The sequence below is a fragment of the Tachypleus tridentatus genome, chromosome 11 (assembly GCF_004210375.1).
Source record: "Tachypleus tridentatus isolate NWPU-2018 chromosome 11, ASM421037v1, whole genome shotgun sequence".
Classification (NCBI taxonomy): Eukaryota; Metazoa; Arthropoda; class Merostomata; order Xiphosura; family Limulidae; genus Tachypleus; species Tachypleus tridentatus.
Genome location: NC_134835.1, coordinates 68876338 through 68903441, shown reverse-complemented (window position 1 = coordinate 68903441; position 27104 = coordinate 68876338). Strand labels below are relative to the sequence as shown.

Here is a 27104-nt window from a genome sequence, read left to right as displayed (position 1 = left end):
TATGAAATCTTAAATGTGCTAGATAATGTTAAAAACAAACATAAACACATACATAATTATCATGGAAGAAAGTGATTATCTCCTGGTTTTAATATTTTTTAAATTTTTTTTATTAGACACCTAATTTTAACTTGGTTTAAACATAATTAATAAGTGAAAAAATCCATTACGTCACTAGTCGGATAAAAATCGTACGAGACCTTCGCTTTGGTTGCCATCATTTTTTGCGGCAGAAGCGAAAAACACTTCTTAATTACTTTGGGTTGTTAGGTGGCGCAGCTTACGCAAAAATATTAAAAATGGTTGCCTTTTTAAATTTTAAATTATCTTTACGACACGTATGTAACTTCAAACACAATAATTTCGTGTCAATTTTGTCAAAAACTGTAAATCAGACACATTCTAACATCATGACTTCATTTAAGCGATGTATTAGTTGCAGTTATAACTCTCGTTGTAGAAAATCTCTCAACCAGCCTCTTTCGGCGTCGAGCGATCTTGCCCGGCCTGCTGGAATAGCGTCCTTTATGCGTTTACCCGTACAAAATTCAGCTGATGGTAAGTGTTATTAAAGTTTCAAATTTGAGAATGTAATTGGATATTTAAATAATTTATTTTTTCTTGTTACGTCTATCTCAGCGAATGATATTTAAAAATACAAACTTCGGAGCGTGTGGAGAAAACCAAGCGAAAAAGTATCTGCTAAAAGATACCAGTAGTAGTATTTGTACGTTTAGAAATAAGCACAAAGCTACACAATGGACTATCTGTGCTCTGCCCACCACGGGTATAAAAACCCGGTTTTTAGTGTGTAAAGTAATAGTAATAGTGAGGCTCGTGAAATAAGATTTTTGTACATGTTTCATAATTTAACTCTTAACCGTTGATTATGTGTACAAGTTTATATATTTTATAAACACATCAAAATATGTCTCTGTTGCCCAGCGGTAAATCTGAGGTCTTGTAATGCTAAAAATAGGTTTTCGATACCTATTTAGTGGGCAGAGCAAAAATGCCCATTGTGTCGCTTTAACACAGTTAACAAACAACGTTTAGTACTACCAGTACTTGAATATAAGATAGTATTCTTGTTTGTTTTTTGTTTTTGAATTTCGCACAAGGTTGCTCGAGTGCTATCTGCGCTAGCCGTCCCTAATTTAGCAGTGTAAGGCTAGAGGGAAGGCAGCTAGTCATCACTAGCCACCGCCAACTCTTGGACTACTCTTTTACCAACGAATAATGGGATTGACCGTCACATATAACGCCCTCACGCCTGAAAGGGCGAGCATGTTTGGTGTGACGAGGATTCGAACCCGCGACCCTCAGATTACGAGTCGAAAGCCTTAATCCATCTGGCCATGCCGGGCCAGTTTTCTTGACGTAGGTACTGCAACCTTTACCAGTTTCTAACCTTTGCCCACAGTGCTTATTATCGTACCATGATAAATCGTGCAGCTAAGCTACCTTTCTTTTAAGGGATACCCCACTGGTACAGAGGTAAGCCTACGGATTTACAACGCTAAAATCAGGGGTTCGATTCCCCTCACGGGACTCAGCAGATAGCCTGATGTGGCTTTGCTGTAAGAAAACACATAAATACACACATTCTTTCATGGGTGTTCACAGAGGATGAGAGTCAAGGGGGAACATGCCAGTCTGGAAAATGAGAAACATAATTCTTTATTTATTCTTGCGGCATATGTAAATGAATTTACAAGATTTTATTCACTTCACAGTTTCACACTACCTATTACACTTAAATTTCAATCCTAATACAAATCGCCAGCTTTGTTAACACCTTTACTTAAAACCTCTAGATACCTACTTTGTAGATAAATCTTATAAAAAGTGGCCTCTTGGATATAGGACATGGCCATTCTCACTCAGGTCGTCAAAGATACCGACATGGGTTTGTAGACATCTCCCGAGCCCTAACACAGTATGATTAGGGCAGTGGTGTATTCAGGTAGGGGCAAGAAGGGGTTCATCTCCAGAGCCCATCTGCACTAGCCGTCCCTAATTTAGCAGTGTAAGACTAGAGGGATGGCAGATAGTCGTCGCCACCTACCGCCAACTCTTGGGATACTGTTTTACCAGTGAGATTAATCGCACTTTAAAATGCCCCCACGGCTAAAAGAAAGAGCATGTTTGATGTAACGGGGATTCAAACCCGCTATCCTGAGATTACGAGTCGAATGTCCTAACCACTTGGCCATGCTGGACCTACCACAACAGAATCAATTTTATAAGTCCAGTATGACTTAAACGAATATAAAATATAAAAAAAAACAAAGAACCGGTAAAATTGTGCATGAAGTTTTTCGTAGTATTAATTAGCGCTAGTTGAATAGAAGTTTAGAGTATACTACAACTATCGCAGAGACATTTGACGTTTTTAAAACACCGCGCCTTACCTAAATCCAATGGTGATGTAGGTGATCAACTATAGAACAAAACAAATGCTTACAACCTTAAGTTGGGAACATAATGTCTTTTCCTTGCCTTCCTTAGTCACGAGTAATCAATTAGGTTGCTATCCTGAACTCCATACTGAGCTCATGTGCAATGGATTGTCGGTACTTAATAACCGTGTTATGTAGACAACAGTCATTATGAAATATAGTTCACCTCTCAGAATCTTGTACAGTATGTATAATGTAAAGTTCATGTTTCTAATAACCTTCTCGATATGAAACAGTAACCTTCATATTTGCCTGAAAGAAAACTGAACAGCTTAGACAATATCTATTTCTGTCAGAAACCTTCACTATCAGTATTCTAATATGCTTGTATACAATAATAAACAAAAATCAAGTTATAGCTTAGACAGAAAATCAATAAGGCTTGAACCTCGAGATGGAGATATAATGGAGCTATTTATAGTAGTATATAAACGTATTTTATGCTTTTAGTTTTCAGTTTAAAGTGTAAAGTGCACATTAATGTATTAGAGTAAATAATTCTTGCTGTTTGTAGTATTCCCCCCCCCCAAGAGCACAGTGATATATCTGCGGACTTCCAATGTTAGAAACAGGCTTTTGTTACTCGTGGTGGGCAGAGCACAAATAACCCATTACGTAGCTTTTTGCTTAATTTCAAACAAACAAACTGTCTGTAGCGTTTTTGTGCATTAATCAACATAAACTACTGAGATATAGCTTATTTTAATTTTGTTGTATGTAACTAAAACTAGGATACAGTTTGTGGCAACCATGCAAAATGCAAGGAGAACTGTGACTACCGTCAAGATTGTAATTGGGTTGCCGGACAATAGTACAGACTGTATTTACAATAAATTACGGAAAAATTATAAATCTGAATTTATGACACACTTCCCTATTGTTTTCATTGCTAAACACAAATTAGTTTGACGGATCTACATTACTAATACCCTTAATAATCTTAAACACTGCGATCAAATTCTCTCTGATCCTTCTCTACAGAGAATCCAAGTTCAGATTTTAGTCCTTCCTCATGGGACAATCCCACCATTCCAGGTATTATCTTAGTAGCTCTTCTCTGAACCTTCAGTAACAATGCATGTTCTTATTGGGGAAGGAGCCCAAAAACTGTGGAAAGTGCTATGAATGAGGTCTTACAAATGATCTATACAGTGAAAACAATGATATATCTTGCTTTATATTCAGTACTTCTACAGATGCTATCCAAAATCCTATTAGCCTTGTTGCTAGCTATGATAGAGTGTTTAGATGGCTTAAATGATATTTCGATCATAACACTAAGATTTTTTTCCTCAACCACGGTATTTAATGTATTCCATTATATGTTGTAACAATAATTTGAATTATGAAAATCTACACGCATCATTTTGGATAGTTAAACATCATCTGCTACATCTTGTGGCCTATGTCTTTAAGTTCCTTTAAAACTCTGGGATAAATTTGCCTGGTCTAGGGAATTTATCAGTTTTTAGGTTACCAACTTTTCTCTTACAATTCAGAACTTAATATGATATCTTTTACCTCAATGTGTTCCCCATATATTAAATGTTATGGTTGAGGTATAGTACTTATATGGTCCTTTGTAAAAACTGAAAAGATCATACATTTTAATTTTAATAATCTTCCGAAATCAGCTCCTCACTACTATTTTTAAGAGGCCTAATCTCCATCCTAACAATCTGCTTACCCATCGTATACTTAAATAATTCGTTATTGTTTGATTTAATTCTCTAAGCCGACCCCCTTTCATGTACAGTTTTGCCCTTCTAACTTACTTTCAAATCAGCTCCCTTGATTTCCTATAGTCGTCCAAGTCCTTATTCTTTCCAGTAAGTTCAAATTTCTTAAATTTATTATGTTTATTCCTAAGATGATCTCTTAAACCTTTAATAAACCATATTGACTTGTTCACTCCGTTGCCCTTTCTTCTGTAGGGAATACATATGTTCTGTATGAATATAATTTTTTTACTAAATGCTTCCCACATCTGTTCAAGATCTCCTTCCAAATCTTTAGTTCAATTAAATTTACAGAAACCAGATCATGTCTCATTCCATCAAAACTGATGGACAGCTAATTTGTATATACTTTCAATAACTGGGAAAGTACACACTTCTTATAATATTTCTGTGAAGATGTTCGTTTTGAGGTAAGAGTTTTAAAGCTAGTGTTCATTTCATTCATAACTTACTAAATTAATCAAAGTACATTGAAAAAGGTATTTTTAGCTGTTTATCAGCGTGAGCTGTATTGTCTAGAGAAATATAAGAATCGACTGACTTAGGAGTTCATTATGTATGACACTGTCATTTCTGTATCTAGGACTAGACGTCTGTTTTACTGGAATTCCGTTTGATAATGGTACCTCCAACAGATCTGGGGCTAGATTTGGACCAAGACAGATACGCACGGAATCTGTACTGTTACGCTCTATTAATGGAAGTACAGGTGAGTATAATATTTTATTTCGTAGAGAGTCATCAGTAAATAAAATAGATTTAGTTGTGAACTTTCTTAGCAGGATTTTTATTGTATTTTCTAAAAGCCAGTAATGTAGGGGTTTTATTCTCCATATAAAGTTGGGACAGCTTAGTCTGCTATGTGATCATTAGCCAGATCAAGTGACACATCCACTTCTATCCGTATTTTGTTTGGTTTTCTTCCTCAGGTTCAGTAGCTAGCCCTTTGTGGCTTTCTTACTTAGTGATACATTTTTTCTAATACTTGTGTAATTTAATTTAATTAACAAAAAATCGGTTTTTTAAAATAATAAAGTATTATACATAAAATCTAATTTCTCACTTTCAATATCTTATAATGCTAAAAATCGGGATAACGTCACCATTACATTTTGTTACAAACTGATTGTCACAAAAAATATTATTGTTAGTTATATAACTTACTCAATTTTATTGAAATTACATAATAAAAATCGAACGATATTTCAATGTCTATCACTGAAGTGTTTTATTTTTAAAAATAAATTATTTTTATGAAATCAAGTCGGTTGAAATAAAAAGAAGACCAGTACAAATTGAGATTTCACAAAAGCATTGCTTATCAATACGTGGCCCTCTGGTGGTGCAGCGATATGTTTACGACCTTACAACGTTAGAAACCGGGATTCAACACCTTTGGTGGGCAAAGCACAGACAGCCCATTGCGCAGCTTTGTGCTTAACTTCAAACAAACAAATCGATATGTGAATTCTTGTCAGTTTCTGTATAATCGTTGTACGCAATAGACCACAAGGAGAAAATGACTTTTAAAAAATGCATTCCTGTAATAATTTAAAACATACGATTGAAGTCTTAACATTAACTTGGTTATTTTGTATTTATCGTTGTAATTATATTCAAGCTTGGCACATTGATTTTATGATTAGAAGTCATACATCAGTAATAATACACTTGGAGTTACTTTTAATCTCATGATTGTAGAAGTGTAATAAAAAATCGCCTCATCAGAAGCAAGGTATTTTAAAAAATTGTGAATTAAAATTTGTATTGGATCCGCCAGGTGCCATGCCGTTCAAATCACTACAGGTGGCAGACATTGGAGATCTTCGAATAGCCATGTATGACATACATCAAACAATGAAGGACATCAAGACTGGAATTCAAAATATTTTATTTCACAATTGCATTCCTTTGACAATGGGTGGCGACCATACAATTACTTATCCTATTTTGCAAGCAATGAAGGTAAATAACGCATCTAAGAAAGAGTATCATGGAATATGTTATGTATCAGTAAAAATGAACTCATTGTATCTTTCTAGTTTTGACATCAAAACTGAAACTACTAACTGAGTTCAAAGATCCAGTTTAGATAAGTAAAATAGGTAGATAAATTTCATCAGCAATAAAATAATACACATGTTTATAAATCTGCTAAATTCACATTATTATTTTGTGTATGTTACTGTATTCGATTAAGCACTGGTTCTATTGGATTAAGGTTGTAAGAGGAAATACAAGGTCTACCTGGTAGTTGTAGGGTTAAGAAGTTCTTTTTAAAGAAATATTAGGTTGTTTAGAAATAAATGTCGTTTTTTGAACTGCAAAATTTGGAAAAGTATAAACAAGTGTTGTGAAACATGCTTTAATCAAAGTAAGCACTATTTGCTTCAACACACTTTTGCCAACGTGTAACGATGCTGTTTATGCCCCTGCTGTAGAAATCAAAGTTTCTATGGTCAGTGAACTCCATGAAAACTTGTTCTGCAGCTGCCTGGTTTTGAATGCGTTTATTGTTCAAAAGGTTGTCAAAGTGCTTGAAAAAGTGAAAATCTGTAGGGGAAAGGCCTGAGGAATAAGGTGGATGACGCAGAATTTCGATTCCCAATTCGTTAAATTTTGGAGCGTCATCCTTGACAGGTCTCATAACGCCGATTTTGTTGATCTTCAGTCAGCTCATGCGGAATCCACTTATCCAACTTTTTCGTCTTTTCAATCGTACTCAGGTGGTCAGCAATGCTTGGTTTGCTTGTGCCTAGCTTTTCTGCAAGCTCACGTAGTCTTGTGAGAAGGTCTGTCTCAACTGCTTCTTTTAACATGTTTTCATCTAAGGATGGCTTTATTTCACGACCTTCGTGGTCTTCAAGACTTTCATCTCCATGTCGAAACTTTTGAAACGAACGCTGAACTGTAAGTTCAGTAATAGATTCACGGCCGAATGCCTGGTTGATGTTCCGTGTAGTTTCGGTAGCTTTTCGTCCAAGTTTGAAGTTGTAGAGGAAAACCAGACGAAAGTTCTTCTTGTCTATGCTACCTTGGAGGTTACAAAACTTACTCTGAGTAGAGTTGAAACAGTAGACAATTAAAACACCTTATAGGCAACAAACATTGGATTAACCTAATCAACGATAAGTTACTCAATATTCCGCTTCTAAATGTCATAGTGAGAATTTCGACATTTATTTCTAGAGAACCTAATACAATAAAGCTTGATTTTTGAGTACTAGACACAAAAAATGCGAATTTTCATTATTACTTCGCTTTTTTAATAATAAACTTTTGATAATACAATTTCTTATTTGTTAAAAGGTTTTTCCCAGGTACTAAGCGGCAAGTCGGAAGGTATATAATGCTAAAAATACGACTTCGTAACTTATAGTAGGCACAACACAGATGATTTATTGTGTAGTTTTGTCCTTAATAATAATAAAATTAAAAAAAAAATCGGTATTTAGGGTAAAAAGCACAATTAGCTAAAAGGGAATAATTAGGATAAAAATCTGATATATTGTTATCGAAAACAAAATTAGTACTTTTAAGTACACTTTACAGTTAACGATTATCACTACTAGATGGAAAAATAACATTAAATTGGAAGTCACGTGATTTTGTCATGCGCAAAAGGCCACCATTGCTATGTTGAGCTTTCAAAGCCCACCAGACGAATAGACAACAACAAGGTGATATCATCTCATAATTTATGGCCATTTTCCATCTAAACTAGACGTTTGATAATTTTATTTAATTTTAATGAATTTGTTAAGCTAAGATGATGCAAATCTGATTTCAACTTAGAAATTGGTGCAAAAAAGTTGTTCACAAAACATAAATATCTTACGTGTCATATAAGATAGGTCTTCGATTTTAGCCCAGAGGTAAATCTTAAAATAAAAATTTATGTGCCACAAAACTATGTATCTCAAGTTGTTGGCGCGTTATGCCCTTTCCGGGGGAAGAGGGTATGGAGAAGAACGTTATTTATGTATGCACCTCCAAACATTCAACGTTTTAAATTTATATTGTAATAAAATTCATTCGGATTTATTTAAGAATTTGTAGCAAAAGTTGATACAAATGCTTGAAAAACGTATATACACACAAAACACGAAGTGTACAATAAGTGACACAAATCATTCACATATTTCATCAATGATACATTACATATGCTGTACTAGATCTAAATACAGTAAATTTAGCCATTTTACTTTTTTAAAGGCTCCTATTTGTTTCTACTAAGTTATGACTGAATGGTCATGTTACCTCTCCTTCCGCGGGTTCGAATCCTCGTCACACTAAACATGCTCGCTCTTTCAGCGGTAGGGGCGTTACAATGTGACGGTCAGTCCAACTATTCGTTGGTAAAAGAGTATCTCAGGAGTTGATGGTTGGTGATAATGATTAGCTGACTTCCCTTGCCTTGCCACAGAGCAATTTCACAAATCTTACAAGCATTATTAAGTAGAGAAATACCCATTACAGTGGGCTAGTTTCAAGAATACTGGATAAATATTTTTATCTGCAACATATTCAACAATTTTCAGTCATTCATAATTATATGTTGTCACAGTCTGCTGTTTCATGTAAGAATTGTTTCTGCAGTACTTTGTTTTCATTTGAACATGCAAATACACGATTAGCAATGTATAAAACATTTATACACCTAATACACTTAACTGATATTTCACACATACATTACAATTAAATGTAATAAAACTAGGTAAGTACACACACATACATATCACAGTTACCATGTAATAGAACTAGGTGACTAGACACATACATATGCCACAGTTACATTAATGTGTTTTGTTGTTGTTCATACAACACAATATACTTGGGCTACCTGCACTGCATACAGATTTTGTATTATAATGGCACTTACAACAAGTGTAATTCTGAGAATGAGTCTATTAAAGTATTAGACCTATGTTTGAACTGTTTTCTGGATAAGCCATAACGTCACTGATAAAACTAGACTTGTCATTATACAAATTAACACAAATTTTTTCTCTCTCATCCATTAAGTGATGGGGTATATTTAATAAGCTTTTACCGTGACGCTTAATGATAAGATCAAACATGGAAGTACATATAATTTGTATTTGTAGACAGTGTGTGAATTGGTGGCATCTCTATATAGCCTGACTGGCCAGCAGGTGACATTAGAATGTCTTGGATGATAACTTCAATTTATGCGAGTACTTAATATTTGTTACAACGCTAAAATCAGGGGTTCGATTCCCCTCGGTGGGCTGAGCAGATAGCCTTTGTGGCTTTGCTAAAAGAAAACACACACACACACACACTTAATATTTGTCGACATTTCAAATAAAATGCCATCAAACTACCATGCCAACTTGTATAGGTGTAATGCCTTCCAAAAATACTCCCATATGTATTGGAACTAGCTGTAAACATCCGTGTCAGTTTACTTTCACCAGCATGTCCATGGCTTTACTTACTTGTGGAATGTAATACTCTCCACCTTTGACTGTGTTATGATATATGTAACAGTTAATGACATAGCACTGTGTTCCCTTCATTTGTTTGGGTCTTGGCTTAGATGGTTGACTTTCACACTTAGCCGTTTTACTTAGTCTGCTAGTTCAGACTTCAACACATAGCAATGGCAGCCACATTGGCACATGTCCTTCAGTGATAAATAGTATTAACTGTTTTATTTTTATGGCTAGATGTTCACCAGAATTGGAAAAAGAGAACCAATAATAATGCTGGCACTATATTTTTGATATTTATAGCATGACATTACTGTTTGTAACGTTCCTCAAGCGAAACTGGTGAAGAAGACAACATTAAGCCTAATTTTGTACTTTATGTATTTTTGCAAATACAATTTATTTATGAACTTCTTGGTGAATAAGTACATTATCTTCCAGCTGACTCCAAAACCATTTTACATATTTTGGGGCTTTGTCATAATGCAAACAATGAAGATACGATGAATTATAATAATCATTCAGTAGAATTAATTCCAAATATGATTTTAAACAAAACAAAACAAAAAATAGAACTGATGTTGTCAGATTGAGTGGCGATTTTGTAATTTTGTTGTAAAATACAAAGATATGTAGTGAGTTATTTTTGCTTTGCTCATCAGGGGTATCAAAAACCCTATATTTATCTTTATAAGACCATAGACTTATCACTAGGTTCAAAGGAAGCATTTCATGATATAAATGTATTAGATATTTGTGCTCCTTCCTAAAACAATATAACTAGAGAGGCACTCAGTAGAACAGATACCCCTGCAGATAGTATCTGCATCTACCTGCAAGTAGATCTGACACTTTATTGGACAATTTGTACAAACTCCTGGGTTTTCCCAGAACCGAAACCAAAACTCTTTTTGACTGGTTGCAGTTAGAGTCCGTAAACTGGCAGCCTGTTCACTTGTACCACTCCTATCTTCTCTTGACATCAATCCTGCTTCAAATTTCTGACTCCATCCTCTGTCATAAACTTTTTCTGTAACTTTTACTCTGCTACGATGATGTCAGTTTATTAAAGACAAGCTCATGCCTTGCCCTTCACCTACGTGTTCTTATAACTGTGGTAGCATCACTTTTGTAACTGTTAATCTGGAACGTACTGTTCTCTCTCCCTCTTTATCAAACAAGCATTGTTATGTAACTGTCCTTGCTCTGCATTTTCTGCATTCCACATTATCGTTTCTTATAACTCATATTCTTGTCAAGCTGGGCTTACATAATTTCATTAATTCCTGAAGCATTTAACATGTAATAACTCCTTAAATATTCACAAATATTTCACATTCATACATTCATTCACAAATTATCCACTGTTACAACTGGTATGAGTGACTTTTTATGATCATTTGAGGGTGTTCTAATGGTGATCTTGTGACTCTGAATCCAAGAATCCATAGTTTGTATTTCGATGCTACATGTTCAAGCTCTACACTTTGGATCATGGATGAACTGAAGTGACAATCAAATTCCTCTATTCAATCAGACAGTAGTCACCCAAGCATTGGTATTTGGTGAAATCCTTTATTCAACCAGACAGTAGTCATCCATTGGTATTTGGTGATGTTGACTAACTTTCTTTCCTTTATCTATCAGTTCAAAATTAGAGACAGCTGTGGTATTTTCAGGAAAAACTGATTATACTATAGAGCTTCACTCAATAAGTCTTCTTAACAGAAAGTTCGACAATATGTCGTTGTCGCCTAACAATGTTGAATTAGCGCTTGCTGATTTTAAGTCTAGCCATAACAAATACACTGGGTACAATGTTTAAGAAACACAAAATGACAAGAATACAATGTGTGCATTTGTTACATTCCCCAGTTATTGTTTTCACTGTATACCACTTCAAGCTTCCTTCTCTTGGGACAAAATCCTGGAGAAATGCACATTTTGAGAATCAGCCCAGAAATGTTTTGAAACCTAGTTGTTAGCTTCAATTAAATCTTAGTTCCTTTGTTCTGGTGGTGTCACAAGGTGATTTGTCACTATCTCCTAATATTTATCAAAAAACTCTCACCTAGTGGGCCAGTAGGCCTTTGTCATTTTCCCAGGTCAAGAGAGTGATGTCTTACGTAACAGCAAGTCATATGTTTTGTGTTAACCTGCACATATTCATAACTAAATAATACTACTACATAAAAGAATAGAGCCTGTGGTATATATCACACTTTCCTGTCTTCCGTAATTTAGGCTTGACCAAGCTGATAATTAACTTTAATCTTAAAACTAAATAGCATTCAACTAACGACATGAACAAGAAGCGTATTAGCATTTCCTTGTGCGTAAAACATACCACACGAACGCCGTAATCCTTCAGTACTTACATAAATTAAATATTGTTTAACGTTGAAATAACACAAAACAAATAAACATAGATGTAACATGCAAGTATATAGAGTAAAACTAAACAAAAAAATGAAAGAAAACTAAAGCAAACAAAATTTCAGAAATACGCTGTTTGTTTTAACCTGGACAAACTAACGATACAATAAGTAGAAAAAAACATATAAAACCCCTGAATATTGATTTTGCTAATCTAATTCTAACAAAAATTAACACTTTTAAGAATCGTCATTTCAAATACAAATCTAACTAACTGAAATACGAAAATAAACAAGAATATATTGTTAAGGTAAACTCGTTGTAAATTACAACCTGGTTTTAACTACTACTTATACAAGGTGTAATAGAAATAATTTTACTTTAAAAATAATACAGACTTACAACACACTATATAACACAGAAATTTTGCAAAATTTAAAATAAATCTTTTAGCAAAAATATGTAACATAATTAGAAGAACACTTCACTTTGATATACCTTTTCTCTCGCTATCATGAGATGTGTGGCAGTCTTTTCCAACTGTTGACAAGCAAATTATGAGCATCAACTAATGCGGATCTCAACCACTCCAACATTCTTATGTATTGTATGAAATGTTTACTTTTGGTGGAGAATCATACAAAGAACAAAATATGTCTGAAAATTAGTATATTTAGTGAACAATCTGGTGACCTTCGTTATGTTTCAAAATATGCCATCATGATGCATAACAAGTGTTATCCCATTTTTGTGGTCTGGGTTAACAAGCAGAGCATGTACTTGACATTTTGTATCACAATTGCTACTTATCATGAGGATGTTAAGGTGAACTTCTTGTCTTCACTACACCCAACTCTTTGTAAATGTTTGCTTCCTAATCTGAGTGGATTTTGTTAGGTGCTCCAAACCAAGCTAGCAAGTGATCTGCCAGCACATCAGCCGTAGATTATGCAGAAGTATTGACCAATGTATAAGACTATACTCACTTGGGGAAATAATTGATAACCACGAACGACTGTTATTCATCTCTGGATATAGTCTAGCAATATCCAGGACTATTCTTTGTAAAGGAGAATCAATAATTTTTTGTTGGAATAAACCCTGTTTAAGTCGATTATTTCCTCCAAATGACACACATTATACAGTGTTTATACCAAATGTGTCTAGCATAGCCAGTTGGTTGAGGTATTCGCGTTGCAATCTGTGGGTTGTGAATTCGAATCCTTGCCACCAATTATGCTTGTCTTTTCAGCCATGTGAGCATTATAATGTGATGGTAAATCCTACCATTTATTTGTAAAACAGTAGCCCAAGAGATGGCAGTGGGTGGTGTTGACTAGCTGCTTTCCCTATAGTTTATTACTAATAAATTAGCAATGGATAATGCAGATAGCACTCACGTAGCTTTTTGCAAAATTCAAAACAAACCAATAGACCAATACTGAATGTAATAGTCCAAATAACTATTGCTGAACGTTAGCATAAGTTTGTGTAACACCTTGGGTTTCTTCAGTTTTTGGTTATCCAAAATCAAGAGAGTCATGTGTTGTGCCTCAGAAGTCTAGAGACAGCTAGCTGCAACATAGCCCGAGAACCACCTCTTAGCAATTAGCAATGGTACAGCAAGCCTTCTTGTACTCATAACTGATTATACAAGTGCTATAGGTTACGTGCATCCATGTTATGTCCCTCAATGCACATCACACGTTTCACCTTACTTTACAGTAAGGAATGTTCGTACTGGATCTGAATCCTTCAGTTGTTCTTCATAGAACTCCTAAAACATTAACTGTGGCTTCCATATAGTAATGAATTCTGCTACAGTACAGTCTGTCATTATAGCAGAAATTATCTTAACTTCAACACAGGGTCCAAAATCTGAACATCAAAGAGCAAACCGAATCTTGCCGTTTGGTGAGATATGATTCCATGTTGCAAGTCTGAATGATTATGTATGATTAAATCATATACCTGTAATGTAATTCAGTGTGGTACCGTCCTTTCATAGCTTTTAAGTTTCTTAATCCGTTTCAACGATGCATCATCCACTCAATAAGTGAACTTTTTACAGTACATGTACTGTTGATCACTAATTCTACTTCGTCTTGCACCTGCAACAACACTGTACTGATTCCATAATCACTGGCATTGGTATTCAGCAGGTGTTCATAATCTTTTTGTAGATTTTCAAACAGATGGGTATTGGGTAAAGCGCATTTCAGAGACTGGAATACTTGATTGCATTCCTGACTCAACCTGAAATGTGTTTCAACAGCAGTAAGGCCAGATAAAAGCAATGTAATTTTATAGAAGTTGGCCACAAATACCGGCAATACAAGATAAATCAAAGGATACTGTGGACTTCTCATTTTAACACAGCTTGAAATAGAATCCATGGAAATTCCTTCTTTACCTACAATATGACAAAAAATGCCACTTTCCTGTGCATTTCCGAAGTTTCAGCTTAAAGTCTGCATTTTTTTGCATCCAATGGAATAATATTTCAGGTTATCAATTGTAGGCTTTACCAGGTGACTAAACACTAGAACACCATTACCACAGATCAGGAATTTCTACTATTGTAAGTAGTTACGTGTGAATTCATTAACTTTACAAAGTTACTGGGTGCATTAAAAAAAACTGAATGAAATAACACAAAATTCATACAAGCCACCAAGAGTGCTAAAAGCACTCTTGAGTCTAATTTCAATTTTCCAGTTCAACTTGAAAATACATGGATGTCAAATCCAAGGTACTAAATGTGCCCATTTCACTGCGTCCAAACATTCTTATTTTTGCAAGAGTGAAATGGTATCAGCGTATGTTCTGTCATTCACCTAAAATCAATGCAGAACCCAGTGGTGCCACCATGTGACTGGTTACTCCTCTTTCGACATTTGTCAATGGATTTCACTCGCTCTGCCAGAATAAAAGCCTCTGACATTCTTCTGGCCTAATCAAATGATTTCTAATATCATTTGGTTAATGGTTACTTTAATGGTTACTTTCACAAGTTTAGAACTAAATAATAACTTTGGAACCAATATTAATAACTACACGAACCATTATGTATTTTTATACTAAATGGTTCGCACAGTTAACTAGTGAGTAATTTTGCACAAATACTAAAACATAAACCTTTCCATTTTCGTGTTATGGTTAGGATTATCAACTAGCAATCTCCAGCTCACGAGATCAAAACTTTTTTTTCAGCCATAGGGCAGTTATATTGTAAAGTCAATCTCACTATTCATTGGCAAAACGTAGTCTAAAAGTTGTAGGTGGATGATGTTGATTATTTACCTTTCTTATAGTGTGTGATTTGAGTATTATATATGGACGACAAGGGCAGATAGATAGCCCTAGAGTAATTTTATGTGAAATAGAAAGAAAAACATTTATATATATTTCCAAGATTAAAGAATAAACTCTATGCATCTGTCAGAAAAAAAGTAATAGTGACAGAGAAATGAAATACGTATGAAATATTTAAATTAACTTTTATTTACCAGCTTAAACTACTTTTATCTTTTGATATTAAGAAAACTGAAGTGTACCTCTATGAAGAGATGGCACAATTATTTGGCTCCAATAAAGTATTCTTACACACGTGATTCTTACAGTGTTAGTGGAGTTTATATAAAAGTAACTGTAACAGGGAATTAACGTATTGATGTACAATAAAAACATCTTAATATATAATTTTGTTAGTTTGACTTCTAAGAAAACAATAAAGATATTTCCATCCATCATCAAACTATGTAACATTTTAGTTTCGAATAACAGCAGTTTTTATTATACCATACAAGGCATGAATTTGAGAATTTGACAGTGTCAAACACTTGTTACACATCATTCGTCTATGGTTATTCGATACCCAAAACAGTTGTTACACATTATCTGTCTCTAGTTATCCGATACCCAAAGCATTCTTAACATATTAGCTGTGTGTCATTGTCCGATACCCGAAACACTTGTTACACATTATCCATCTGTGGCTATCCAATACCTCAAAGATTTGCTACATATTATCTGTTGATGGCTGTTCGATACCTGCAGATTATGATTTCATAGCTCTACCCACCTGGCCATGACAAGTCAAAAATGAACGTTGAAATTCACCCGTTGTTTTTCGTCTCCTCACACTCTATCTTAAAACTAAGCAAGCTCTTCAGCTAAATTACACACAGCTATATAATGCTAAGTGTAGGCAGTTTACTACGATACTTAAACTTAATAGCAGGTACAAAAGGATAATATGAAGAAAATGTTATACGAAGCAAATTACATGAAGCTTGTGCTACCCCTGAGTTGTTACTCCAAGCGAGTGAAACTTGTAGAAAACAAAATCATTATTATTATTATCATTATATCATTTGTTGTTGTTTTTGAATTTCGCGCAAAGCTACATGAGTGTTATCTGCGCTAGCCGTCCCTAATTTAGCAGTGTAAGACTAGAGGGAAGGCAGCTAGTCATCACCACCCATCGCCAACTCTTGGGCTACTCTTTTACCAACGAATAGTGGGATTGACCGTAACATATAACGCCCCCACAGCTCGGAGAGCGAGCATGTTTGGTGCGACAGAGATTATGTTATTTGTATCACCTAATCTAACCTTATGTAGCTCAAATGCTTCTATGTTTCTCTGTGTGCTTTAATTATAATTAACTTCAAATTTGCTTGTACCCAATTCAAGGGGACTCAAACTACCTTAGTTAATACGGGCTTGCTGGTATAAATGGAAACCTAAAGCAAGAACAGTTTGCATCCCACTGATTTCAGTATTATTACATGAAATTATGATTCAATCGTGTTTTGTTATTAACAGTTCTATGATATTAGACCTTTACACATGTTTTAGAAACTTGCTTACGCAGTGAATGCTGTGTAGGTATATTTTATTCTAATTGGTTTTAATTTTAACACTGAGTAGCATCACTTCTAAGAAAATATTCCCTGATTTTTCTGTTCTGCACGTACCTAGACTTATAGAAGGGGGATTTTCTTGGAAGTGATGCTACTCAGTATTAAAATTAAAACCAATTAGAATAAAATATACCTACTCTGTATTTGTTTGTTTGTTTTGGAATTTCGCGCAAAGCTACACGAGGGCTATCTGCGCTAGCCGTCTCTAATTTAGCAGTGTAAGACTAGAGGGAAGGCAGCTACTCATCACCACCCACCGTCAACTCTTGGGCTACTCTTTTACCAACGAATAGTGGGATTGACTATAACATTATAACCTCCTCACGACTGAAAGGGCAAGCATGTTTGGTGCGACTGGGATTCGAAACCGCGACTCTTGGATTACGAGCCGAATGCCTTATCACACCTGGCCATGCCGGGCCTGCCCACTGTGTATCTTTGTATCAAACACACACAAAGTCAACGACAATGAACAACTTTTGTGTATTTGTGTCAGGATTTCGCTCATATCTAATAAAAGGTTATCAGTACACGTATGTCCCTAATTCTGAATTGATATACTAGAGAAAAAATAATTAGTCAACAGCACACTCCAAAAATTAGACTATTTTTAGTCGATCGATTAATCGTATTTGAGCACCAGTCTTATAGTACGTGCACAGTCCCAAACCGCAGGAGCGGGTGATGATTCATGAATCATCGGATTCAGAAGCAATCATATCCTTGTTTAATAGATACATTTAAAATATTTTACAAAGATATTGTGACCGTATTTTTATATAAGAAATCTGTATTTAAATTCGATAAATAAAGTGTAGAATTTAATATTTTAAAAATCAAACGAAATAACATGTTGTAAAAACAAACGTAAGTACGTTTTAACATCGTTCTTTCGTTCAGGAGGATGATTGGATTTGAATTATCTGGTGCATATAATTCTAGGACTAGTCATTTAGAGAATAAAAATTAGTTTATTTTTTCCTTAACGTTTTTATGAACATGAAAACTATGGAACTGATAAGCCTAACTTTAATGACGTTAACTGCATACACTTACTTTTACCACTTCACAGCTGAAAATGTATTGATTAATTTACTCTACCGGCTAAAGACGGTATTTTTCTCAAGTGTATATTAAACTTTCTCAACTAACTTTTTGTATGCCTGATTGACCTTTCCTTTATGGTCTTCCTTTGAAAGTACTAGAATTTATAAAACCTAACGTCAAGTATGTGAGACTTTCGAGGGTTAAGTTAATGTAATCATTATGATTGCAGCTAATATGTAAATTACAACTTTAAAACTTTTGCTTAAAATGGGCAATTTCGTGGTTTTTGTTATTTTTCTCTTTGGTTAAAAAATTGTTTTATTTATCCAGGAGAAACATGGGCCTCTGGGTTTGATCCACGTAGATGCTCATGCAGACACCAATGATGAAGCTTTAGGATGTAAAATTTACCATGGAACACCATTCAGGAATGCTGTTAAGGAAGGACTTTTGGACTGTAAACGAGTAGCCCAAATTGGGCTAAGAGGGTCTTTGTATAGCGAGTCCGAGTTTAAATATCAGTACTCTGTGGATCAGGTGTGCTTATATTTCTTGTTATATCTGTATCTTTTTATGACTAATTACTTCTAACTTGAGTAACATAAACAATATTTACCATTTTAATTTAATATCAGTTACATAATAATGTTTTTTTTAATTTTCGGTTTTTACTTATTTTAAAAAGTATACGGTAAAAGATATTTTAATTGAAGGGGGAGCATTTTATTTTGTGTTGCTTTGTGCTAAACTTGAAGTAAAGAAACAAACAAAACTGAAAGAGCGAGCATGCATGATAAGTCTATTCAAGTCTAAATTTCCCACTCAAAGGGGCACTTCGTTACCAGGTCAAAAATGCAGGCATATAGCCTCTGGTGCCTCCTTCGGTTACGTTGAATATGCTGTTTATAACAACTGTTTTCCTGGGGAACATGACTTACTGCTTGTGTTTAAAAACAAGACTTTTAAATCGACATAAAAATAATAAAAACAAGATTTATGCATTTTTCAGGTAATAATCTTTAGGCACGTCTTTTTTAAAGTACAGGCATGAAAAGCCTTAGTGTCTGTTTTATCTCATTACATAGTGAGAAAAACTAAAAATTGAGATTTATTCTTTGAATAGTCTGGGCCTATGTATTTTTTAAAGGTTTGAATAGATTATAAATAAAAACTACCATACAGATAAGGACGGGGCTAACTGTCATTCCGAAGCTGCAAATTCTAGTCAAATCACACACACACTATTGTGTGTGTTTTCTTGTAGCAAAGCCACATTAAGCTATCTGCCGAGTTCACACACAATAGAGTTTAAAACGTTCCCTAGCTGCTGGAGTATTGTTAAGAAGCACAACCTTCAGATTTAGTATGATCGAACGTGACGACATGGCCTGTAACGACGTGGTCAGCCACCAAAATTTGTAATAACTTGTAAATGTTCACACGTGACTTAGGATTTTGATATTTTATTCACCTGACGAAAACTATATATTTTGTTCCTTCGCTGCCTAATATTTTGTGTTCTGAAATAACTTAAAACTTATTTTATTTCATTAAATAACTATTAAAGTATAAAATGTTACTGAGGGATATAGCTTACCATAGTTTGAACATTTTATTTTTAAGGGAACATCGACTGACTACCTCAAATGTTATCTGTTTCTAGTTCTTCACTATAAAAATGGATTTTTAATAACATATTAAATACTTTCTCCCACTATAACACGATACACGACAATACATTGGCTACTCTCCTGTTTATACAAATGTTTTAACACTGAGACAATCCCTTAAACTGCAGCAAAACAGTATATTTTTAATCAATATTAAAAGACCTTCAATGTTAAACGCTTAATGTCACTAGCTGATCATACAGAGCCTTTACTAGGGATTCAAGGTTGTGAGAGCTGATGACTGTTGGAACAAGTCTCTAGTACCAGCGATGAGGGAGATTCATAAGCAAATGGGTGACGTACCAGTTTACGTTAGCATCGACATTGATGCCCTTGATCCTGCCTACGCCCCTGGTACAGGCAAGTATTTCGTGATTTGCATCAAAATGGTAGCTTGCTCTCAATACTCTCATTTTGGCTTCTAATAAATACACATTTAGATGCATAGAGTATTACATCAGAATAAAGGTTCGAAATGGCCATTTTATACACGTAGAGAATAATGTTTTATTACCACAGTCGGAAGTTTTGCTGTTCCTTTTTGCAATTACGCCAACTTCGCACATACGTGTGTTTAGTTTAAGCATAAACTTACTGGTGAAATAGTAAGAAGCATCGAACTTACTAAGATAAAAATCAAACTGTTTCTGATCTATTTTTCACCCTATATTGAGCTTTTTTGTTATTGGTTTTGTTCCAACCTCTTGTTTTGTTGTTACATTTTATATATAAATTATTTGACATATAGTTTTCAGGAATGCACTTTAGGACTAGTAACAATTTAAAGAAAAACAGTTACATTAGTTACGAGAATATTTTAACAAAAATGAAACAAATAGGAGGTCACTAAAAAGTTCCATTGGTCTTAGCTAAAATATTTTTCATTATTTAATGAAAGTTGGCATTTTTATGGTAAACAATTTTCAGATGTACATAATAAATCTTAAAATGTTGGAAAAAGTTTGTGTTTTTTCCTGTTTATAATTTGGATGTGAAAATCAGAGCTACCTCTTCTAGTTCTCAGATTTCGTTAAATTGTGATGTCTCTGATGAGAAACACACTTTTTCGATGTGTTTCTTTCTTTCTTACTTGGAACAAATATATAACTTCTTCCAAACACTTTTCAATCGGCTGCTATTCCGTCAAAGAAATGGAGGAATAGTTCAATACACTCAACACCTTTTTCATTTTTATTTGTACTCATGACAACAATAATATATTTGTGATTTAACAGTCTGAAACGGATACAGGAGTGTTTCAAAGGAAATTCACTGGTTCGACCAAGAGTGAACGCTGAGAAATATAGGTTTGAATAACATCCTTGTTTTAAGATGTCACTTATTATCATACTAAATGCTAATTAGGGTTGTGCTTAGTACTGGTAAGTGCAAGATATTGATAAATGTACCAAATAACACAATTTGTGCGATTCTAAAAAACAAACAAAAAACAATTTTATTTCACAAAATATTACATACAGTTAGGCCAACAATGATAATAATTCATTTTCTGTATTGTTTTGTTTATAATTTCGCGCAAAGCTAGTCTAGGGCTATCTGCGCTAGTCGTCCCTAATTTAGCAGTGTAAGACTAGAGGGATGGCAGCTAGTCATCACCACCCACAGCCAACTCTTACGCTACTCTTTTACCAACGAATAGTGGGATTGACCGTCACATTATAACGCCCCCACGGCTGAAAGGGCGAGCATGTTTGGCGCGACGGGGATGCGAGCCCGCGACCCTCAGATGAGGAGTCGAGTGCCTTAACCACCTGGCTATGCTGGGCCAATTATTATAGGTAGGATGCTACAATTATTATTCTAGGAAATATTTGGTTAAAAGTGAAATTTAAATTTAAGCTTTTTTCAAAGGACCAAAACTTACATTGCCTTGACACCAAATAGCCTTAATTCACTCGTCTAATTACATTTTTCAAATAATTGATTTAAATTGTGAAATTTACTTGTATATATCCCAATAAGCAAAGAAAACGATAAATAAACACTGGAAATAAGACTTGTGTTTGATTTTTATGACATAATGAGTTACACATTTATTTTCAGAAATAAAGATTCTTGACTGTCATATATGAGCAAGAAAAGCCGCGAATTAAAAAAAGATATATACTTGTAGTTTTCTTTATTTTATATTGTGCACATGACGAGGTTCTTGTATACTGTTCATAACGTAGACGTGTTCAATGAAACTGCAGTTCCTGATATTGTATATAAATGCTAATATTTTCTTGAAATAAAAATGTCTATAAATAAACATTAGTTAATCGATGTTTTACGAAAACACTTCCATATATAGTATACCTCGACAACTCTCGTGTAATTAAGAGCGTAACCTACTTTTTAGAAGTCGCCTTGAAAAATTATCATAGAAGACAAAAACCACGAATCACATGATACACTTGTGCAATATAAATTTCCCATTGTAAGTTTTGAAGGTTTTAGTTGTATAAATATGATCTTCACGAGCTGCACTCGATGATTAGCATGCTAAAAAGTAGGGGTTGAATTATTTTTCTTCGCAAATATTTTAACCTTGCTGATTTGACTTCTGACTGTTGCATATTAGGTAAAACATGATCCTAACATTATTGAAACTTGGAAACCTGAACTCCTGGCATATTTAGTAGATCGTGTCCGTTGATAAACTGTGTTTAGTAGTAGATTCACGACAATCGTGAATAAACAGATCGTTATAAAAATACGATTATCCAACAGGCCAGAAATGTTATCTTTGTAATTATCGTACATTTCCTGTAAAAACAAACTATACTAAAACACCATTACTTCGCTTTGACAATAAATAATTCATGTTAATCTTATTTATTGGTGATCAAAGAACATTACAATACGCTTGAAATCGATCGTAATGTATTAACGTGGCCTAACTTTGGACTTAAAGCTCAAAATATTATTACATAATCATGCCATTATTTTTGGACTCAGGTGCACTGCTCATATTCGTTTACCACAAAACGACTCGTTCTGAGGATTTTCCGGAAAGTCACGATTTTTCAGTCCAACGTTTGTTCCGAGAAAACACATTATTTCAACCCAGCTTTCTCCTAAAAATAAATCTCAACGTCGTCTAGGTGCTGTAGCAGTAGTCGCTTCTACTTCGACCGTTTGCCTCACTCTTCCACATGTGGCCCAGCATGGCCAAGCGTGTGACTCGTAATCTGGGGTTCGCGGGTTCGCATCCCCGTCGCGCCAAACATGCTCGCACTTTCAGCCGGGGGTGGGCATTATAGTGTGCGGTCAATCCCACTATTCGTTGGTAAAAGAGTAGCCCAAGAGTTGGCGGTGGGTTGTGATGACTAGCTGCCTTACCTCTAGTCTTGCACTGCTAAATTAGAGACGGCTAGCGCAGATAGCCCTCGAGTAGCTTTGTGCGAAATACAAAAACAAACTTCCACATGCTGTTTTCACTCTCTCGCGCTGCTTTCTCCTCGAACTTAGCGACCTCACACAAAGCTGTGCACCTCCCTTGGGAATCCCCATCTGTGTTTCAGTTGTTTTATTGTATCACAAGTTTGGCGCTTTGAAGGGAAGGAAAAATAAAACAGAGGGAGAAATACGGCAGATAACTTTAATTTTTATTGCCAGGTGGCATCCATTAGCAACTGTTGTGCGTGATTTTACCCGCGCAATTTCTCAAACTGTAAACTACAGTGAAGTTTCTTTTTTTGTTGTTTTATTTTCACTGCTAAACTAATAGGAATAGCATTTGGCAAAGTTTGTTAGTCGGTCACCATTAAAAACTTACAATACAGCTATAATTTTGTTAATATTTTTACTTTAACAAATTCTACTCAAGTTTTATAATTAAACTCAATGTTTTGAAATAACCCATAATTATCCACACTCTCACTCGCTGCTCACTGTATACAATTGTTTATAGCTGTAATTTAAAATATGAAATTAATTCATTATAAAAAAGTATTTTTAGTTTTTTTATTGTTTAAAACTGTAGGTACTCCGGAAATTGCTGGACTAACACCATCACAACTACTTGAAATAATTCGTGGTTGTTTAGGGTTAAATATCATTGGAGGAGATTTGGTAGAGGTAAGGTTATCTTGGAATACATATTTTTAAGAATTAAAGTTACAATACTTTATATGTAAATGACCAAGAGATTAATATTAGAGTATAATTTGTTAGTTTAAGTTATTCAATGATTAGAGTTAAGACATCAGCTAGTGTCATTAACAACATATTGCAAGTTACAATTTACGAAAACAAGTGTTGTCAACAAGTATGTGTTTGCGTTTTTTTCTTATAGCAAAGTCACATCGAGCTATCTGTTGAGCCCACCGGGGGGAATCAAACCCCTGTTTTAGCGTTGTAAATCCGAAGACTTACCGCTGTATAAACGTGGGGCAACACAGTGGCGGCGCCAGGATATTTTCGTTGGGGGGGAGGGCTTCCCAAAATGCCATCAATATGAAGTATAGATGGTAAATTATAATAATGTAAGTACCAAAGTACATTTCAGAAAGGTGTGCTATTTTGAACTGCGTTTTCAATGCAGTTTTCATTGGAAATTCATACTCTGATTAATAATTCATTATTACAAATTAGAAATAATCTGTTTATGAAAATATGCGTATATGTAAAAGAGGAAGCTCACCTAAATTCCACCTAAGGTAATACATAATAATAAAGAAAATAAAGAATAGTTTAGATTGAACATTTAATATACCATTAAGAATAAAGCTACAAATCAAAGGAAATATAACATAAAGACGTAGTTTACATAGCAGAAACGAATTATATCATGTGAAGTTAATACACTCTGAGGAAAAGTAAGGTCACTATCAGGCTAACAATCTTTCATCATGTTGTGTTTATAGTCTGTATTACTTCAAAACAATGTGCCTGTTGCGGTGATTGGCAACAAATTTTGGATGGCTAATACACAATACACTTATATATGCATGCTATGTTTTACTTTTCAATAAAAGATAAATGAAATTAATGGGTAAATACCTGTGAAACCTTTGGTGATCTGTTGTAACTTGAAATCAACGTGGTTGTCTAATCTTCGTCAAAGCTCAAGATAGAATAGCATTACACAGGGAGCGGCAATACAGCGCATGAGTTTCACTGCATTCAGGACGTTGCTATGGGACGCATGACACATACTTCCGTCTTAATGAAGACGTTGAGTTCTACAGATCTATGTTTCTTTTATGTTAATTGTTAATCAGCAACGACCATTGTGTTTTCCATATTTTATGAATATATATAGGTAACAATATTGGGGGGAGCTCAAGCCACCACAAGTCCCCCCTTGGCGCCGCCACTGGGGCAACAAGTATGTATCACTTTGGTATTGATGCGTTTTTACCGCGTTTGAGATACATTTTTCATCAGTTAGAAGTAGACAAAAGACACAGTGAGAAGTCTAGAAACAGTCATTGCAAATCGAATTCTTTCTCGTTGCCTGACAAGTAAAAAGACAGCTGATGTATCAGAACAAAGCGTGGTCCAATTACCCCAGCGAAAACCCACGTACTGAGTCCCATATGTTTAAAAGAAACAAACTAAAAACGACAATTACTGGACATGGCCTAGCGCGTAAGGCGTGCGACTCGTAATCCAAGGGTCGCGAGTTCGCGCCAAACATGCTCGCCCTCCCAGCCGTGGGGGCGTTATAATGTTACGGTCAATCCCACTATTCGTTGGTAAAAGAATAGCCCAAGAGTTGGCGGTGGGTGGTAATGACTAGGTGCCTTCCCTCTAGCCTTACACTGCTAAATTAGGGACGGCTAGCACAGATAGCCCTCGAGTAGCTTTGTGCGAAATTCCAACAAAACAAACCAATTACTGGACATACGTGGGAACCGTGAAATGAACTACTTTATGTACATAGATGTGAAAACAGATCAGTAGATTCTGACGTGAAGGGTAAAAGAAAGAGCAACGAGAATTTACTCGACGACATTAAAAATTATCATGAAATTAAAAACTTGAATTAGGAAAGTTAGCGCGAGGAATAAAGAACAATGGAGAAATATAGTTAACTGTTTTTATCACTACACTGGAGCATACCCAGATTAAGTGTATGTGTGTTCGTATCTGGATATATTTGTAAAAATGAAATACGCGAATACATTTTTCAGTTCGAGAAAAGGTATTCTTCAGAATTTTTCGTTGCAAAACGTAGTTAAGAAACAAAGGGAAAAAGGACACTGAAAACCGTTCGCATCTGTCTATCAGTTATTTTAAGAAACATTGGAACATGAAGTACGTTCTTCACATCAAGATAATTATTTAAACAAAATTCTTTATATTGTTGAAATAATTGTTAAAATATTTATGATTAATTTATATTTAAAACTTTAGCACATTTACTTTGACACAATATAATAGATATATATTGAAAAACAAAATAAAACAGTTGTGGATTTTTTCGATAGACTGTTTTGATGATTCAGTTTCTCTTACTTTCAGGTGTCACCACCGTATGATACGACAGGAAATACTGCTCTGACAGCAGCGAACATTTTGTTTGAACTTTTGTGTGTTCTTCCTGGTGTTACTTACATTAAGTAATAGTTACGCAAACACGCGTGCCCCTGCCAAAAAAACAGTTTTAGAGAGATTATTTGTTCACGATTACTTTTTAAATTTTCAATAAACGTTCAGAGAAGCTTCAAGGAAGTTGTTTCACTTGTGTGTGTGTGTGTGTGTGTGTGTGTGGGGGGGTGATAAGGGTTGAGAATAATTATGAGTCAAAATAAATCAAACTTCGTTGTCTACGTAATAAATATACATATTATAGTATTTCAGAACATCAGATTTGCAATTAGTTTCTAGTTTGTTAAAAACAAACACAATGGGCTATCTGTGCTCTTCACACGCAAATATCGAAACCCGGAGCCACCGAAGGGGAGAGGAAGGGTTCTTTTTCAGTGTTCTAGTGTACCATCAGATTTTACCAGTCTGGTTCACTTGTATTTAGTCTTCTAAATTATTTCACTCTAGGTAAAAGCTTCCACATCCCGTAGTCTTGTTGGAATAACGTTTAGCAACTTTATTTTAAAATTTTTATTGCTTAATAAAGCTTACAAATCGTAGGATAATAATGTAAACTAAAACTATCTTGAAAGTGCTATTTTAAATTAATTTATATAATTAAAAGTTACTCATTAAACAAATTATATATACAAACCATAACATCTCAATTTAATTTGTGACAAGTGTTGAAAATAATGTTCTTTAAAATACACCTATGAGAGTCAGACGAATCGTCAAGCAAAACTTTTAAAAAACAATAAAAATAATTAATATACTATATACTTAATTTGGGAAGTTAAACTTATTTACAATCGGGCTCGGTATTCGACTCGTAATCCGAGGGTCGTGGGTTCGAATCCCCGTCGCGCCAAATATTCTCGTCCTT

The 27104-nt window shown here is 34.7% G+C and overlaps 1 protein-coding gene across 1 annotated transcript; it reads left to right on the top strand.

Annotated features, from left to right (window-relative positions):
- Positions 1-220: 220 nt before the first annotated feature.
- Positions 221-26358, top strand: LOC143232387 (agmatinase, mitochondrial-like). Its single transcript, XM_076467747.1, has 7 exons — positions 221-558; positions 4785-4910; positions 5982-6166; positions 18339-18545; positions 19894-20038; positions 23667-23761; positions 26153-26358. Exons 1-7 carry the CDS (start codon positions 300-302, stop codon positions 26252-26254), a joined length of 1119 nt encoding a protein of 372 aa, XP_076323862.1. The 5' UTR covers positions 221-299; the 3' UTR covers positions 26255-26358.
- The last annotated feature ends 746 nt before the right edge of the window (positions 26359-27104 follow it).